General features: G+C 48.7%; 1 protein-coding gene across 1 annotated transcript in view; it reads right to left on the bottom strand.

The window, feature by feature from the left end:
• Kdm4a (lysine demethylase 4A) overlaps nucleotides 1-13,866 on the bottom strand; it is a 49,279-nt gene that overhangs the window by 16,654 nt on the left and 18,759 nt on the right. The window contains exons 4-7 of the mRNA XM_028785571.1: nucleotides 12,301-12,545; nucleotides 11,544-11,743; nucleotides 9,043-9,413; nucleotides 1,038-1,158 (exon numbers count right to left, since the gene is read on the bottom strand). Of these exons, the coding sequence (XP_028641404.1) occupies nucleotides 1,038-1,158; nucleotides 9,043-9,413; nucleotides 11,544-11,743; nucleotides 12,301-12,545 (937 nt within the window). The remainder of the gene's footprint in view (nucleotides 1-1,037; nucleotides 1,159-9,042; nucleotides 9,414-11,543; nucleotides 11,744-12,300; nucleotides 12,546-13,866) is intronic.

The raw sequence follows: 13,866 nt of genomic DNA, 5'->3' as shown, positions 1-13,866 counted from the left end.
AAGCATGCTCGTGCCAGTTCCTGCGGACGCCTCCCAGCATCCTCCTGCTGCTCCAGGCAGCCGAGATAACCACTCCCTGCAGTTGCCAAAATGAGCTTCAGAGCCACACTTCCTGGTTCTCCTTGCACAGATCTCTTAGCTCCCTCTTCTGTCTCCTCTGTCCTGTCTCCAGCCTCTGCTCAAGCTTCCTGGCCTTCTTGATGAGTGAGATCCTTTCATTTAAAAATAATCCTACATATCAATGTCTTCCCATGTCAATTTCCTCTAGTCACACTAAACTTGGGTTTCTGAAGCCAAAAGCCTTAGGACACAAAGCCATCCACTCACCTTCCTCCCTGTGGATTACGCTCCCAGCTCTACAGACTGCTGCCCAATCAGGCTGGCGCCGTCTTCACAACTTCCATTTCTCCCACCCCACCAGCCTCTGAGCCCAGCTGGCCTAGCAGTCCTTCTAATGCAACCTAACAGTGTTGCTCCCCTGCTTCAGACACACCTCCACGGCTCCTAACTGCCTGTGAGGACAGCCTCAGTAGGCTCTCGAGGGGAGCTGTGTACAGCCAGCCCCCTTCTGCCTCACTCAGTTCAGGCTGCAGTTGTGCCCTTGAGCTGTGTAGCACTGCCGGGCAGCTCTGGCAGCTCTCCTACCCCAGCTTCCCCATCCCTGTCCTTACTCATACTGTCCCAACTCCTTTCTTTACATTTACATCCCTTTAGCTAGCCACCCCACTATCATGTGGGCACCTTGAGGGTATGCACATATCTTAGACAGTTTTGTATGCAAACATCCAACACAGGGCTTGGCATCATTGATGGAACTTACTATCCTGAAAATCCAGCCTTGTACCTCCTAGGAAAAGAAAGGAAAGAGCCTACATACAATTACACAGCCCAGGAGCCCTGATTTGTCCTCTGCCCTAATGCCCAGGAGAAAAAGGGCCAAGCCACAGGCCCACGCCCACTCCTGACCTCTGAGGCCCTGTGAGGAGGAGGCTCGCTGTAGGGACCTGCTTTTCTTCCAGTGAGGAGAGACTACTTACCGTCATCGCTGCCGCACTCCTGCAACACGAGCGGGTGGTGGCGTGGGAGCTTGCTCAGGGGCTGGCGGCGACCCTTGGTCTTCTTATTCTCCTCCAGGGAAAGCATGTACTCATCTGCAACCTGAGCAAACGGAGGCCTATCAGCTAGGTGATGAAACTGCAGGGCGCTGTGATGACACACCCCTGCAGACACCTGAGAGCCGCACCTCTCAGGAGGCTGAGGTTAAGAGGACAAAGAAGTCAAAGGCTGCATGGGCTACATGTGGAGTACAAAGTCTCAGAAGCAGGAGGAAGGGAGGGATGCAGGAGAGCTGAGGAGAGAAGAGGAGCAGAGGAAACAAATGTAAAAATGAACACACAAAAAATCAACTTGAGGGCTGGAGGGATGGCTCAGTGGTTAAGGTGCTCTTCCAGAGGTTCTGGGTTCTCTTCCTGACACCCACATGGCAGCTCACAACCATCTTAAACTTCGTTTCCAGGGAGTTCAACACCCTATTCTGTATTTCTCAGGTACTGTACACATGAAGTGCACAGGCATATATGGATGCCAAATATTCATGTACAAATAAAAGTTTAGAGAAATTTAAAAAACATGTCTCAGAAAAGCATAAGCCATCGTGCCATGTACACTAGTCTGTACCAGTGTACTTTGGCACTTAGGGCAAAAATTATAAACAGATGTCTTGCTTCTTGGCCTTCTCAGAAGCTGCCTCAGCAAGGCAGGGACTCTCTTATGAAGTACATCAGGACACCAGAGGAGTCACAGTGTCCCTTTCCTTTGGAGGTCAGCATCTGTCACAATGCTGGGCAGCTGGCCCTCCACACTGAGAACTTAGAAGACAGACAAAGGGATGTGGCAACTAAGCCACTGCAAGGGCAGCAGCCCAGCTCCAACTCCACCTTCCACCCTGTCGAGACTGGGCTCTCGTGGCCACTGCTAGCACCCTCGGTGATGTGAGCTTCCTTGTCTCTGAGAAAGAGCATCAGCCAACACAGTGTCTGCCCTCTGGCCCAGATGATACGAGAAGGTTGTTTAACACTGCATTTGCATCATGCCTGAGCAAACATAATTAGGTTTAAGACGTACAGGGCTGATTAATACTCCACAAGTTTCTTTTTAATCAACGTACTTAAAAATTGCTTATACTGACATTACGAGACACAGATTTGGCAAAACCATTAAAGCGAGGAAATGAGGGCTAGAAGTCGGCCATTTTTCGATACTTATGCCTCGGATCTACAGAAAAGTGGTGGCACTACAGGGTCACTCTAGAGATCTTCTAGACTCATGGAATACAAAGCACCTCAGAGCTTCAAGACAGCAGTTGGGATCTCAAGAGGAAATAGTTCTGTACAGGCCACATTCAGGCAGAGAGCCTGTTCCTACGAATACAAGTGTACCAACAGGTTACAGAGTCCATGAGACCCTCCAGTCAACAAATGTTGACTGGACACCTATGTGCAAAGGCTCCTCAGGAACGAAGGAGGTGTGAAGCAACAGACTGACAGGATCTAGTCTCCCTGAGTGAAAGATTCATGGAATATACCAGAACGAGGCAAAGTGAGGATATTTTGTAGGCATTGCCTGTGACACACAACCAAACTTCCAAACAGGCCCCGCCTACAAGGTACGCCCAAAGTAGTGTTTTTGTAATGTACAATGGGGCACCATGGTGTAGTTAAGAAGCACTACCCCACTGAACATAGCCAGAGGCTTAGCCCTCTGCATCATAAAGTGAACAATGTATGTATGGAAGGTCCCTCAGCACTCAGCCAGAGACAAGTGAGGATCCCCACACGGCTGGGAAGGCTCTCCAGAACTGCAAAAAGAAGTATGGAATCCCACAAAGCTCAGAAGCCTTCATTAAGCAGAGAGGTCCCCAAACACATGGCAACCCGGATGTCTAGACCTAGTGTCTACTTATCCCAGCAGACAGCAGCAGCAGGAAGGAATCACACCTCAGCCCATCTATGAGGAGAGCCAGAGAAGTTAGATTAGTCTGAGGATGGAGTGGCCTCCAGGATGGGCCATGTAAGCATGGCCTACAGCCGGAGAGAAATAAGACAGTAAAATGGAGACAGCAAGACACATGGCAGACAGAATGCCCGTGACCTAACCCTGTGAACATGTTATGTTGATGTGACAATGAAGACCTAAGACTGAGAACTAGGAGGCTATAAAACGGGGACTATCCCAGATGATTTGAGTAGGACCACTATAGTCTCTAAGGCACAAACAGCAACAGAACCAAAGAGGGGTTGGGAGCCTTGTGCAGAATGTTCCAAGCCCCTGCCTTCAATAAAGCTGGACCCCAGGTTCCAGAAATTTGTCTCCTCTCTAGCATGTGGCACACAGAGTTGAAGTCAATGTTGCCAATGAGGCCTGTCTTGCACAGAAGCATCTGTTCCCAGCCTTGCCTGAACAAGCAGTTCTGCAGCAGATGTATCTCCATGGCCTCCTGACCCCTGGGAATGGCACTCCTGGTACTTCTGCAGGGCACTGTCACCAAAGCTAGCCTGCCAGATGGCTCTGGACAGAGCCTGGATGTGGACAGCAGCATACACACTGAAAGCAAGTGGCCCAGTTATAGCTAGAAGACACCAGGGGCGGAGTGTGATTACCTGAGACACTGTGCTCTCAGGAACCCTGGGCTTTCCAAACACAGACAGCGCTGTCAGATCTTTGGGGACAGGCAAAGCTGTTGAGCCTCCATGACAATCTAGCCACCCTCCATGCTGGCTTCTCACTAAAACAAGCCTGACCTTCACTCACTCCACAAGTACGGAAAGCTCGTGGGCCAAGCTTGGAGGATCTTCCTAGTGTAAGAAGGGACGCTGAATGAAGAGGCTAGCTTCTATGTGCTTCTCTTCCTTTCCAGCCTGATACCTGCTGGGTTTTCAAGGAGAATGGAACTCAATGCAAAGAAATGGCTTCTGATAAGAGTTGGGTTACACTGAGGAAGGAGACCCTGGAAACAACTCATGTCTCCTCCCATTTCAAAAAACAGCTACTGAACAGGACACTGGAAATAGATGGTAAATTTGCCATTATGTCTCATTACATTTAAAAAACAAAGTAAAAGCCCTATGTATAGCCATTCCCTCCCAGTCCTTCCACCTGAGCCATGATGCCCGCTTCTATCCCCAACTTCAGCCACACCCTGGATCCATCAGTCTTTCCCCATCAGCTGCAATCTCCCCCACTTCGCAGGCTCCTGCCCTCTGACTCACGGCGCACTTGGCCACATCTCCCACTATCTTGGAGCTGAACACACCACTCTTTACTGGATCTGACCTCTCGATGATGCTTCTCATCCTCTGTGTCCTGTATCCATCCCGTGGCATGTCCCCACCCCCTCACCATCTACCTCCACCATGCTAGTACATGCCCCCTGACAACCTCACAAGCAGGTGACATTCAGTGTGCCCTGATCTGAACTCACTAACCAAACACTAACACGCCTTCAGCTACTTTCCTCAGATGATAGTCTTGCCACTCCAGGAAGCCATAGCCCATTTGCCTGAGCTGTGTTACATGTCAGCCATCCTGTCTCCCAGTCCTGGGTTCCTACCTTCTAGAAACTCAGGTGCTCCTTCTGCCCCTCACCCATGTCATGCGGCCCAGCTCCATCCTCAAACCAAAGGAACAAGTTCCCAATGGGCTTTTTTTTTTTTTTTAATAGTTTTTAAGACAGGGTTTCTCTGTATAGCCATGGCTGTCCTAGAACTTGCTCTGTAGACCAGGCTGACCTCTAACTCACAGACCCTCCTGCCTCCTGAGTGCTGGGACTAGAGGACTGTGCCACCAAAACCTGGCCAAGAGCTTTTCTTTTTCTTTTTTAAATCTTTTTTCCTCCTTTCATGGAACACAATAAATAAAACTAAGCTGGGTCTGGTAGCACATTCTTTTTTATCTCAGCACCAGGGAGGCAAAGGCAGGTGAATCTCTGTATGTTCAAGGACAGCCTTGTTCACAAAGTGAGTTCCACGCTAGCCAGTGGTACACCATGAGACCCAAAAGATAGAGAAAACATTAAAGAAGTTGTGAGGCATCTGGGTTTAAAGTAGTACAAACTGGATGGAGAATTAGGCACAAGAGCTTGAGGTCGGATCTGCGTGACAGGCACCCACAAACTCCCCACAGCACTCACGTTCCATCTTTGTGCATCTCAGGGTCTCCAAACACAGCACGCTGAGCAGACCTATCATGCTTTGACCTTGGTGTGGGCTACCGGAACCATGAAGGAGAGCGGTCTCTCCTCTCAGACCCCTGTTCCAGTCACCTTCTATCTACCTGGTGTATACCTCCAAACAAACTTCAAGATTGAGCCAAAAGTTTCCTTTTCTACAGCCATGCTCAACCAGACTGGGCTGCCAGCTCTTTCAATGGGAGCTCCATTACCCATCATCACCCAGTGCTGGGACTGTATGCTCCTTTCTGTCCATACTTACAGCTCTCAAGGAGGTCCTGCAAGGTAGTCCTGGCATACAGAACACAGGCCCTAACGACCCCACAGGAGAGCAAGCAGGCCGATTACACAAGACCTCTTTGGAGAACTTAGTAGTTCAAAGCTGCCAGTGCATACTGACGGAGAACGGAGAAGAATTACTGAGGAGAATGAGAATCCACAAGGAAATGGAAAGGAAACTAAGCTCACTGGGCTCTCCAGCAGGACCATGAGGCATCTGAAGAGAAGCCTCCCCAGCCTGCAGGTTACCATGGCGAAGGTGTCTTGGCTTCTGTCCATGCCATGGATGCTCAGCATGCAGCAATCTGCCTGCTGCAGAGTGCATGCTAGTCTGCAACCTCTCCATGTGAGAGCTTGGGCAAGGCTTTGGCCCTACCCGGAGCATATGGACATCCAGGACAGCCTGTCTCTAGGTCATCTATCTATTTGAAAGCAAAAGAAGAGTAGGACCATCTACCGACAGGTTAAAAACTGATAACAAGATGACACCTAGGCCCATATGCCCAATTTTTTTTTTTATCCATCACTTAACTGATATCAAATATAGGAAGAAAATGAGATGACTAGTATTTATTGGCTCACATTGGGCTCTCCAAATATAAAAATAAAAATCACACCAAAAAAACTCCAGTAACATTAATTTACAGTAATGGACTGAACAACATTCATAAAATATTTAGTATCCGTTATATCTTTGCAAGCTACTCTTTGGACCATGACTGCAACTGGGGGCAGGAAGTCAGGATTCTGCAAGCACAGGACAGACAGGGTGAACTGCTGTGCCACAGCAGGGCAGGCTGGCACTGAGGGCTTGTGAGAAAGAACGAGGAGGCAGCTGCAAGGGTTAAGACGGTCTCCAAGCCAAAGGCGTTCTCTTGTCAGTGTTGCACTAAGGGTTACAGAGACCAGCGGCCATGGCATCCAGAGGAAGCATGAGGTTATTAATTCATTAGCCTGCTACCACTATGAGATACAGAGAGGAAGTCTACAGAAACTGAGTCTTGATATTCAGAGGAAGTGGAGAGAATTATCTGAGTACTAAGGACAAGTGGAGGGGGAGCCATGAAACCACTCAGCGGGTAGGGGCACTACCCACCACCAAGACGGACAACCTGTGAGTTTGATCCATGAGACCACACAACTGAAGAGGAGAGCTGATTCCCAAGAAAGATAAGAAGCCAGGTATACAATGAAGCTGTAGTCCCCGCTCTTGGGAGTCCAGGGCTGGAGGAGCTTTAGACCAAGGCTACAGTGAGTTCCAAGTCAGCCTAGGCAACTCAGTGAGAACCTTAATAACAAGATTTGTCTGCGTTCCAAAAAGATGGGGTGAGGTAGAAGCGGGAGTCAGGGAGCAGAAATACTCAAGGCCAGCCTGGGCTATATCAAATAGCAAGATCCAGAGCCAGTCAGATGACCCGATAGGCAAAAACACTTGCCACACGAACCTGATGACTTGAGTTCTGTCCCTGTAACCCTTATGAAAAATTAGATGTGGTTGGTGGTGGATGTGTGTAACCCCAGCACTAAGGCAAGCCAGGAGGCAGGACTAACCAAAGTTCTCAGGCCACGTAGTCTGGAGCACACTCCAGCAGCAGCAACAAGAGGCCCTATCCTAATAGGGTGGAAGTAGACAGTGGACTCTGAAAGTTGTCCTCTGACCCCCAAGTGTCATGTATGAGGTACCCATATCATATACATACATACACATACAACCCTCTCCCCTCAAATCCTGAAAAAAAAAAAATTACATAGCAAGATTCTAGCCAAAAAGAAAAAACAAAACAACCAAGGTGCTTGCTAGAGATGAGAGTTCATAGCTGAAGTTGTACAAACCCACACAAAGAGCACACACATACACATAATTCAAAATAAGTATTTTTTTAAAACATAAAGGGGTAAAGGAAGCTTAAATAGGGGTGAAAAGCCACACTTGGGAAACCTGGACGAGTGAGAAAGAGAAAAGAGCCAGCAGCACATCTACTGGGCCACACAGGGAAGGTCCACATGGCCCATCTACAAGGGTGACAGCGGATTCACGAAGCATTCCTGTTTTTCAAAGATAACCAACCAAACAAGTTACTTAATATGAAGGGAAAAAGAAAGCCAGATAGATCTCTGTGAGTTCAAGGCCAGCCAGGTGCACACAGAGAGCTCTTGTCTCAAACAACCACCAAAGTACAGGCAAAGGAATGTAGACACTCGGGGTCTGCGCCCTCAGCTGCTCATTCACCACAGCGCACATGTGGAGGTCAGAAACAACTTCGGGGGCTGGATCTCTCCTCCTACAATGTGGGTTCAGAAACGGAATGCAGGTCATTAGGCCAGTAGGTAAGCTCCTTTACCTACTGGCCAAGCTCACTAGCACCTGTTTACAATGTTTTAAGACAGGGTCCACCATAGCCCAGGTTGATCTCAAACTCATTACGCAGCCAAGGATGACCAGGAACCCAATACCACCTCGCCCTCCCAAATGCTGGGGTTACAAGTGTGCAGCACCCTGCCTAGCCTGTCCACTCTACCCTGACTGCAACCTGTGAACCCAGGAGTAAGGTCACATGGGAGAGGTGAAGCAGCTGCAGCCCATTCACATCCTTCTCAGCATGGCAGACCTGCCAGGAGCCAGGATGTACAAAATGAATCAGCTTCTGCTGACACTGGGTACTATGAGGAAACCTGAACAAACACAGCTCTGGAAATTCATCCTGGTATACCAATGACAAGCTAGGATTCCACAGAGCACTGAGAATCCTAAAAAGAAAATGCCCCTTGAATATTAGAGTGAGAAAGGCCACTGTGGTGGTTTGACTAAAAATGTTCCCCAGAGGCTCGTATATTTGAATGCTCAGTCACCAGGGAGGGCCACTATTTGTAAGGACTGGGGGTGTGGCTTTGTTGGTAGAAATGTGTCACTTTGTAGTTTCAGAAGCCCATGCCAAGCCTAGCTATCTCCCTTTCTGCCTGCAGATCAGGACGTAGCAACTACTTCTCCAGAGCCATGTCTGCCACGCTTCCCGCCATGATGGTGAAGGACTGTAAGCCAGCCCTCAATTAAATGTTTTCTCTTACAAGTGTTTGTAAGTATCTCTTGTAAGTATTTATAAGAGTTGCCTTGGTCACCCTGTCTCGTCACAGCAATAGGACAGTGACTAAGACTGCCACCTCATCTCAAACCTCAAAACATCTGGGCTGCAACAACTACCATTCAAACCTTCCTGTCTCTTGTCTTCTCTAGGAGAAGAGCTCCCATCACACCAGAGCATCTGGCCAAGCTTGGGTTTTACATGGCACAGTTCCTGAGCTGCTGCTGAGGTGTGGGCCTCTGGACTGAAAGGCACACAGAGAAAAGGTAAGAGCCAGTGAAGAGTAAACTGGAAAGACAGGAAATATCACCTGGCATTCTGACCCAACAGATGCAGCAGTGGATGCAAGACGAGACAGAGGGAGCCTCTCCTGCCCTCCCACACCCTCACAGGCCCCTACTTCACTGGATGCCTCGCAGGGCAGTGGCCTCCCACAGGTCTGCACAGGGCCTGTACCTCTGCCAGCTCTTGCTCGCTGATGCTGCGGGGGGCGCTGCGCTTCTTCTTCACACTCGGCTCTCCTGTGGCAGCCTCGCCATCCCCTCTGGCATAGCTGTGCACGGTGAGAACGCCTGTTTTCTCTTGGCCCTGGCAAGAGACAGACTCGGTGGTTTCGGAATCTGAAGAAACTGAATCCTGAGATGAACTGGAGCCCAGGCTGGAAGAGGATTTCTTTTTGGAACCCGAGAAGACGAGGCGTCCTCCTACGGAGGCAGGATTCACAGAAAGGTCCAGTGCGGCTGCTTCAGGCTCATCCTCCTCATCCTCCTCTTCTAGTTTGACATTCTTCAGCTCTTCAAATTTGACTTCAGTGGGGTCAGAGTAATCTGAAACACAGGTGCGTACCAGATGGAATCAGGTGGATAAACTTGACGGTAGGTTGGTAAAATACAACAAACACGGGCTCTAAGTGAGAACCGCTTTACATACTGGCCCTCACTGACAAGGCCACCATGTGATCAGAACCAACTGTGCACCCTCTAGGGCCCCCAATTTCTCCCTCTCCTTGCTATGTGAGGAACCTATCACTCATTTTCAGGAGTCTTAAACCCAAAGTCCTGGGCATAAGTTGTCATAACTCATATATGATAAGGTTATGAGCAAGTGCCTGCTGCCATTCCCTCATGTAGCAGAAGCTCAGCTGCCAGTTAAAGAAATCTGCTAAGAGCTAGCTGAGCCCCAGACTGCATGACCACAGTGCTATCTAATCATCAGACATACAATTGGGATAGTAAACAGATTTCTTCAAGTCCAAAACAAGCCTGTCTCTAAAAAATCCAGACTTGGTGCTTATCTGAGAAGCTGCTCCCAAAACACCACATCTCCTACGACACAGGTCCTCTGGCCTCCAAATAAACAAACACTACAATAGCCGGACCCTGCACTCCTCCAACACGGACAGTTATATTTAATTAAGATGGACAAGGTGGTATTTGCCTACAATCCCAGAATTTGAGAGGCAGGAGGATAGCCAGTTAAAGGCCAGTCAGGGCTACAGAGCAAGACAATGACTAAAAACAAACAAACCAAGGTCTGCGGCACTTGTCTATAATCCCAACAGTCAGGAGCCTGAGGCAGGAGGATGCCTAGTTCAAAACTAGCCTGGGCTACAAAGTGAGACCTTGCTTCAAAAAACCAATATGCTGGAAGACAGAAGAAGGAGGCTCTCTGTAAGTCTGATGCCTGCCTGGTCTACAGAGCTAGTTCCAGGACAGTCAAGGATATACAGTGAAACACTGTCTCAATAAACAAATAAATATTGAAATAAATAAAAGAAAGAAAAACAAACAAAGCGTAAGCCAGCAGTGACGGCACGAGCCTCAATACCAGCTCTAGTAGCCCTTGGGAGGCCATGATAGCCAGAAATTGTGGGCTACAAAAAAAGAGTTCTAGGACAGCCAGGAGTACACAGAGCCTATCTAAAAATTTAAAAACAAAGATGAATAAATAATAAGATGAGAGCCAGGGAGATGGCTCAGTAGGTAACAGCACAAGCCTTGCAAACCTAGGTCCAAACCAGGAACTTACAAGAAGGTAAAAGAGCATACTCTACCAAGGGTTTCTCTGTGATGCACACATGCGTGCACACGCGCACGCATACACAAAGCAGTCACAATAATAAATAGAAATTTTGCTATTGCTTTTCTTTCCTATTCACTCATTCATTCATTTATTTTTGAGACAGATTCTTACTATGGAGCCCTGGCTGGCCTGTAACTCAGTATATAAACTAGGCTGGCCTCAAACTCTCAGAGACTCACCTGCCCCTGCCTTGCCAATGTTGGAATTACTTGGCCCCATAAATAAAGTTTTAAAAAAATAGAATAAATAATAAAATAAAACAGCAGCATCCCAGCTCGGGCTGTGGTGGCGCACGCCTTTAATCCCAGCACTTGGGAGGCAGAGGCAGGCAGATTTCTGAGTTTGAGGCCAGCCTGGTCTACAGAGTGAGTTCCAGGACAGCCAGGGCTACACAGAGAAACCCTGTCTCGAAACACTCCCCCCTCACCCCCTGCCCCCCCGCCAAAAAATCAAAAAATCAAAAAAAAAAAACAAACAAACCATCAGCATCCCTCCAACCATCTCGCCCCTCTTATCCAGCCTGGCCACAGTCTACAATCCATCCTTCCCAACCCAACATCAAATTTAGAGGAAATCACCAAGGGCTCCAAGAGACAGTGATTCCCATCACCAAGCTTTTTCTGGCTCTTCCTCACTCAGGTGCCCCTGCTGGACCTACCTACCTTATATGACTGAAACCATCTTCACAGAAGCCTTTGGTCTTTGGTGTTTCCCTGAATCCTCATCAAGCAATGGAACAAGCCTTTTCCTCTGTATCCGGATGCCCTACATGTCCCCAAGCAAAGTGCCCACAGACCAGTCACTCTGCAACTCAATACAACACTGAGCCTCAGACAGGTGTCAGGGCTGTGGACAAACCAGTTCTGTCAGCTCACCTGGGAAGGGAAGGCTGTCCTCAACTTGCCGCACGGAGCTGTGGGTGGGCCTCACTGGAGCGAGGGTGGCCTGGCACTCTGTCATCTCATACTGTCCAGAACTCAGCTCTTCCTTGGGGAAGAGCTCGCTCTGACTGACCTCCTGTGGTATTTCCAGACAGACTCGGTGTCTCTTTGTCCCTATTCGGTGCTTGGCCAGGCTGCAAGGAGACAGCAAATCTAAGAGCACATATAGTCACCCATTCACCGTCCACCCAAATGCTTCCATACATGCCATGAACAACCCAAAGCAAATGGCCAGGCCTGCCTCAATACCTCCTAGCCCATTCTATCATCTGAACAGTGCAGACCCTACTGCCCACCTTGGACATGAGGACTGAGGCGAGGCACACAGGCCCCTCCCGTCTCTCCCCAGCATACATAGATCCTCTGGTTCAAACCCCAACGAAGCCAGTTACAACTCCTTATTCTCCCCGAACAGGTCTCGCTCCTACCACATTTCTTTCAAAGCTATTTCTGTGGTACTGGGGAAAACACATTCTGCGTACAACAGCTAGCAGGCTCACTATCCTCATTCCTGACCAGGGACCACAGCAAGCTGCTGGGTCGTCAGCACTGTGGCTTCCAGAGCTGTTTCCAAAACCTGCCTGTGTGCAGTATAAACAACGTAGAAACACTCAAACTGTGGTGACACACACACACACACACACACACACCCACCCCTTCCCCAGAGCCAAGCCCACAGCTCGCCCAGTACCTTCTCTTCATATCGCCCTCCTCTCCCTGCTCTGCCGCGTCTGCATCCTCCTCCGGGCACTCCTCATTCCCAGCTCTCAGGGTTAGTCCGCTGTCCTTCAGAAATTCGGCTGCTTCCGGTGTGGGCAGAGTGTGGTCAATAACCGTGCTGTCCTTCCCAGCTTTCCATAGTTTGTAGCGTTCTGGCTGGAACCGCCTCACAAACACGTCCATGGAGATCTTCACCATATCTTTTCTGCAGGAGCACTGCCAGAGGAGAGTAACAGTGAGGACGCCTGGTCAACTCCGCCCCCCACACCCCACCTCCATCCTCTAAGTGTGATCCAAGCATTTAAAATCACATTGTTGGGGGAGGGCACGAGAGGATAGTGGGGGAAGTATAACCTAGTACGCTTTAACATATATAAAAGTAACACGAGACAGTGCATGCCTTTAATCCCAGTACTTGGGGGGCAGAGGCAGGTGGATTTCTGTGAGTCTGAGGCCAGCCTGATCTACACAGTAAGTTCCAAGACAGCCAGGGCTACATAGTGAGACTGTTTCAAATAAAAATAAAAAAAAAAAAAAAAAGGAAGGAAAGAAGAAGATGTGACAAGATGGAGTGCATTATTTTGTGTAATATATGCCAAATTTAATAGACTAATTTTAGCTGATGCTGAAGCTCAAAATAATAATACTGTTTTGGTTCCCAGACTGAGGGTTCACTGTCCTGGAGAACCTTCAAATCCAAGCAAACAGGAAAATCAAAAAGCAGAATGCATATAGCATGTGGCTCAACCAACCAAACCAAATGGGTCTAAGGAGAAGGGGTAGAGACAAAATCTGCAAACGCTTCCCCGATGGTGAGCAGTTACCTGCCCCTGGATATCTACCCAGGCTGGAACCACATAGGCAAGTTTATTATTTTAAGTCAACAGTCTAGGCCCTGCTGCTTGGCCTAAAACTCTTGCACGAGAGAGAGATGTCTAACTAAGTAACAGTACACAAGCAATCCAAGCTATCTGAGGCCCAGGAAAGGTAATCACAAGTTCAAGAAGAACCTGGTCAGCCGGGCAGTGGTGGCGCACAGCTTTAATTCCAGCACTTGGGAGGAAGAAACAGGCGGATTTCTGAGTTTGAGGCCAGCCTGGTCTACAGAGTGAGTCCAGGACAGCCAGGGCTACACAGAGAAACCCTGTCTTGAAAAACTCCAAAAAAAAAAAAAAAGAAGAAGAAGAACAACAACAACAACAACCACCACCTCAGCTATAGAGCAAGACCCTGGCTCCAAAAAACGTTCAGGGGAGTTGAGGCTGGGAGTGGTGCTGCAGGACTCTGATCCCAGTGCTCAGAGGCAGAACTAGAGGAAGTCAGATCTCTTGTGAATTCAAGGACAGCTGGTGTACTGAGAACCTGCCTTAAAAAAAATGGCTGTGGATACTGCTCAATGGTAGACACTTGTCTAACATGCAAAATACCTTAGGATCGATCCTCAGTCCCAGTTAGCAACACAGACGCGCACACACACACATACACACACACATGCACACACACACACATACACACACACACACATACACACACACAC

This window comes from Grammomys surdaster, unplaced genomic scaffold, assembly GCF_004785775.1.
Source record: "Grammomys surdaster isolate TR1022 unplaced genomic scaffold, NIH_TR_1.0 100, whole genome shotgun sequence".
In the NCBI taxonomy this organism is placed as follows: Eukaryota; Metazoa; Chordata; class Mammalia; order Rodentia; family Muridae; genus Grammomys; species Grammomys surdaster.
This window is presented reverse-complemented; position numbering and strand designations above follow the sequence as displayed.